At 68.2% G+C, this 2144-nt stretch overlaps 1 protein-coding gene across 1 annotated transcript in view; it reads left to right on the plus strand.

Moving 5' to 3' along the window:
- The window catches only part of AATK (apoptosis associated tyrosine kinase), a 23448-nt gene that overhangs the window by 19273 nt on the left and 2031 nt on the right, over positions 1-2144 (plus strand). Inside the window, exon 13 of the mRNA XM_023538660.1 lies at positions 39-2042. Coding sequence (XP_023394428.1) covers positions 39-2042 — 2004 coding nt within the window. The remainder of the gene's footprint in view (positions 1-38; positions 2043-2144) is intronic.

Consider the following 2144-nt stretch of genomic DNA (forward strand, 5'->3'; position numbering starts at 1 on the left):
GTTCCGACGGCTGCGTGGCCACCTCCCTGGCTCTGGAGCCGCCGCTGGGCCAGGTGCCATTCACCGAAAGCCGCCGGGGCCATTGTGACTACTGCCCGAGCAGGACCCGAGCCCAGGACCCGCCCCGTACTTCGCGCTCGCCTCCTCCTGAGGCCCTGACGCTGGTGGAGCCCGGAGTGGAGGACACCAACTGGGGCGTGGCCACCTTTTGCCCTCCTTTCTTCGAAGACCCGCTGGGCACAGCCCCCTCTGGGACTTCAGGGGTGAGCCGGTCCCTGGAAGAGGAGGAGGAGCCGGGGGAGGTGGAGGCGCACAAACACTGGAGTTGCAACGTGTCGGCCAACAACAGCAGCCGCGGCCACAGCCGAGCCCCGGAATCCTGGGCCCCGGGCCACGCAGGCAGCCATGCAGACCGCTGCCCTGGCAGGAAGCACCCCGTTTGGGCTGTCCCTGAGCTAGGCCACCCCCTGGCCCCAGAGGACCCCAGAGCGCCTCTCCTTGGACCGGAGGGGGCCTCGTTTGGCCAGGAGCCAGGCCGCTGCCTTGGCTTCCCCCATCTGTGTCCTGCTGAGGGCCTAGCACCTGCCACCAGCCTGGTGACATCCCCCTGGACAGAGGCAGCCGTATGCGGGGCCAATAGCCCTCAGACAGAACCCAGGCTTGCTGAGGAGGCCGAGGGCTCCGCTGGACACCAACTGCCCCTTCCCTCCATCCCATCCCCATCCCAAGAGGGAGCCCCGCTTCCCACGGAGGAGGCCATTGCCCCCACCACCCTGCCCGCCTCTCCCACACCTGCCAGCAGTGGAGCAGCTGCCACCTGGACAGCCCAAACCCTGGACAGCAGCAGCAGCTCCCGGGAGCTGGAGGCTCCAGGCAGTGAGGACGAGGACACCACTGAGGCCACTTCCGGTATCTTCACCGACGTGTCCAGCGACGGCCTGCAGGCCGAGAAGCTAGAGGTGATGCCGGCCTTCCGCTCCCTGCAGAAGCAGGTGGGAACCCCCGACTCCCTGGACTCGCTGGACATCCCATCCTCGGCCAGCGACGGTGGCTGTGAGGTCTTCAGCCCGTCGGCTGTTGGCCCCTCTGGAGGGCAGCCCCGCGCCCTGGACAGTGGCTACGACACCGAAAACTACGAGTCCCCTGAGTTTGTGCTCAGGGAAGCGCATGAGCCTTGTGAGCCTGAGGCTCTCGGGGAGCTGGCCATGGAGAGTGAGAGCCGGGGGGCCCAGACTCGGTTCACCACCTCCCCTGGCGGCCTCAACGAGAAGAACCCCTACCGAGACTCAGCATACTTCTCCGACCTGGATGCTGAGCTCGAGACCCCCGTGGGCCCTGAGAAGAGGGGTGGCGGTGTCTGGGCCCCTGGGCCAGAGCCAGACCTGGACAGCCCGCACGGCCCTGGGCTGCAGCTCTCCTCTGAGTCTGGGGTGTCTGGGGTGCCTGGAGAGATGCAGAGCCCCAGCCCTGGGGAGGTGCCCCCACTGCCACTGGGTGAGGACTCTTCCTCTGAGCCATGCGCCTGTTCCACGAGCCCCAGGCCAGAGCCTCCCCGGCCCCAAAGCCCGGCCCAGGTGCCGCCACTGCCCAGCCCCCAGCGTTCCAAGGTTTTCCTGCTGACCCCGGTCCCGCCCGGCTCGGAGAACCACCGCCCAGGGCTCCAGGAAGCCAGGGGACTGCTGTCGGCCCTGCCCACAGAACGGACAGAAGGCCCAGGCACCCCCAGGACCCCACTGTGCCTGGCCCTTCCGGGACTCCCTGCAACCCCCGAGAGCCGGCCGGAGGAGGAAGAGGAGGACAGCGAGGACAGCGACGAGTCGGACGAGGAGCTCCGCTGCTACAGCACGCAGGAGCCCAGCGAGGAGAGCGAGGAGGAGGCCCCGCCTGTGCCCGTGGTGGTGGCGGAGCGCCAGAGCGCGCGCAGCCTGCGCAGCCTGCTCAAGATGCCCAGCCTGCTGTCTGAGGCCTTCCGCGAGGACCTGGAGCGCAAGAAGAAAGCTGTGTCCTTCTTCGACGACGTCACCGTCTACCTCTTCGATCAGGTGGGCGGTGCCTGAGGCTCTGTGCGTGGGTGGGGGTCCCCCGCAGGGCGGAGAGCGGTGGGAGTGACCAATGTTGGCGGACCGGATCACGAGCTTCTCTGA

This window comes from Pteropus vampyrus, unplaced genomic scaffold, assembly GCF_000151845.1.
Source record: "Pteropus vampyrus isolate Shadow unplaced genomic scaffold, Pvam_2.0 Scaffold227, whole genome shotgun sequence".
Taxonomy (NCBI): Eukaryota; Metazoa; Chordata; class Mammalia; order Chiroptera; family Pteropodidae; genus Pteropus; species Pteropus vampyrus.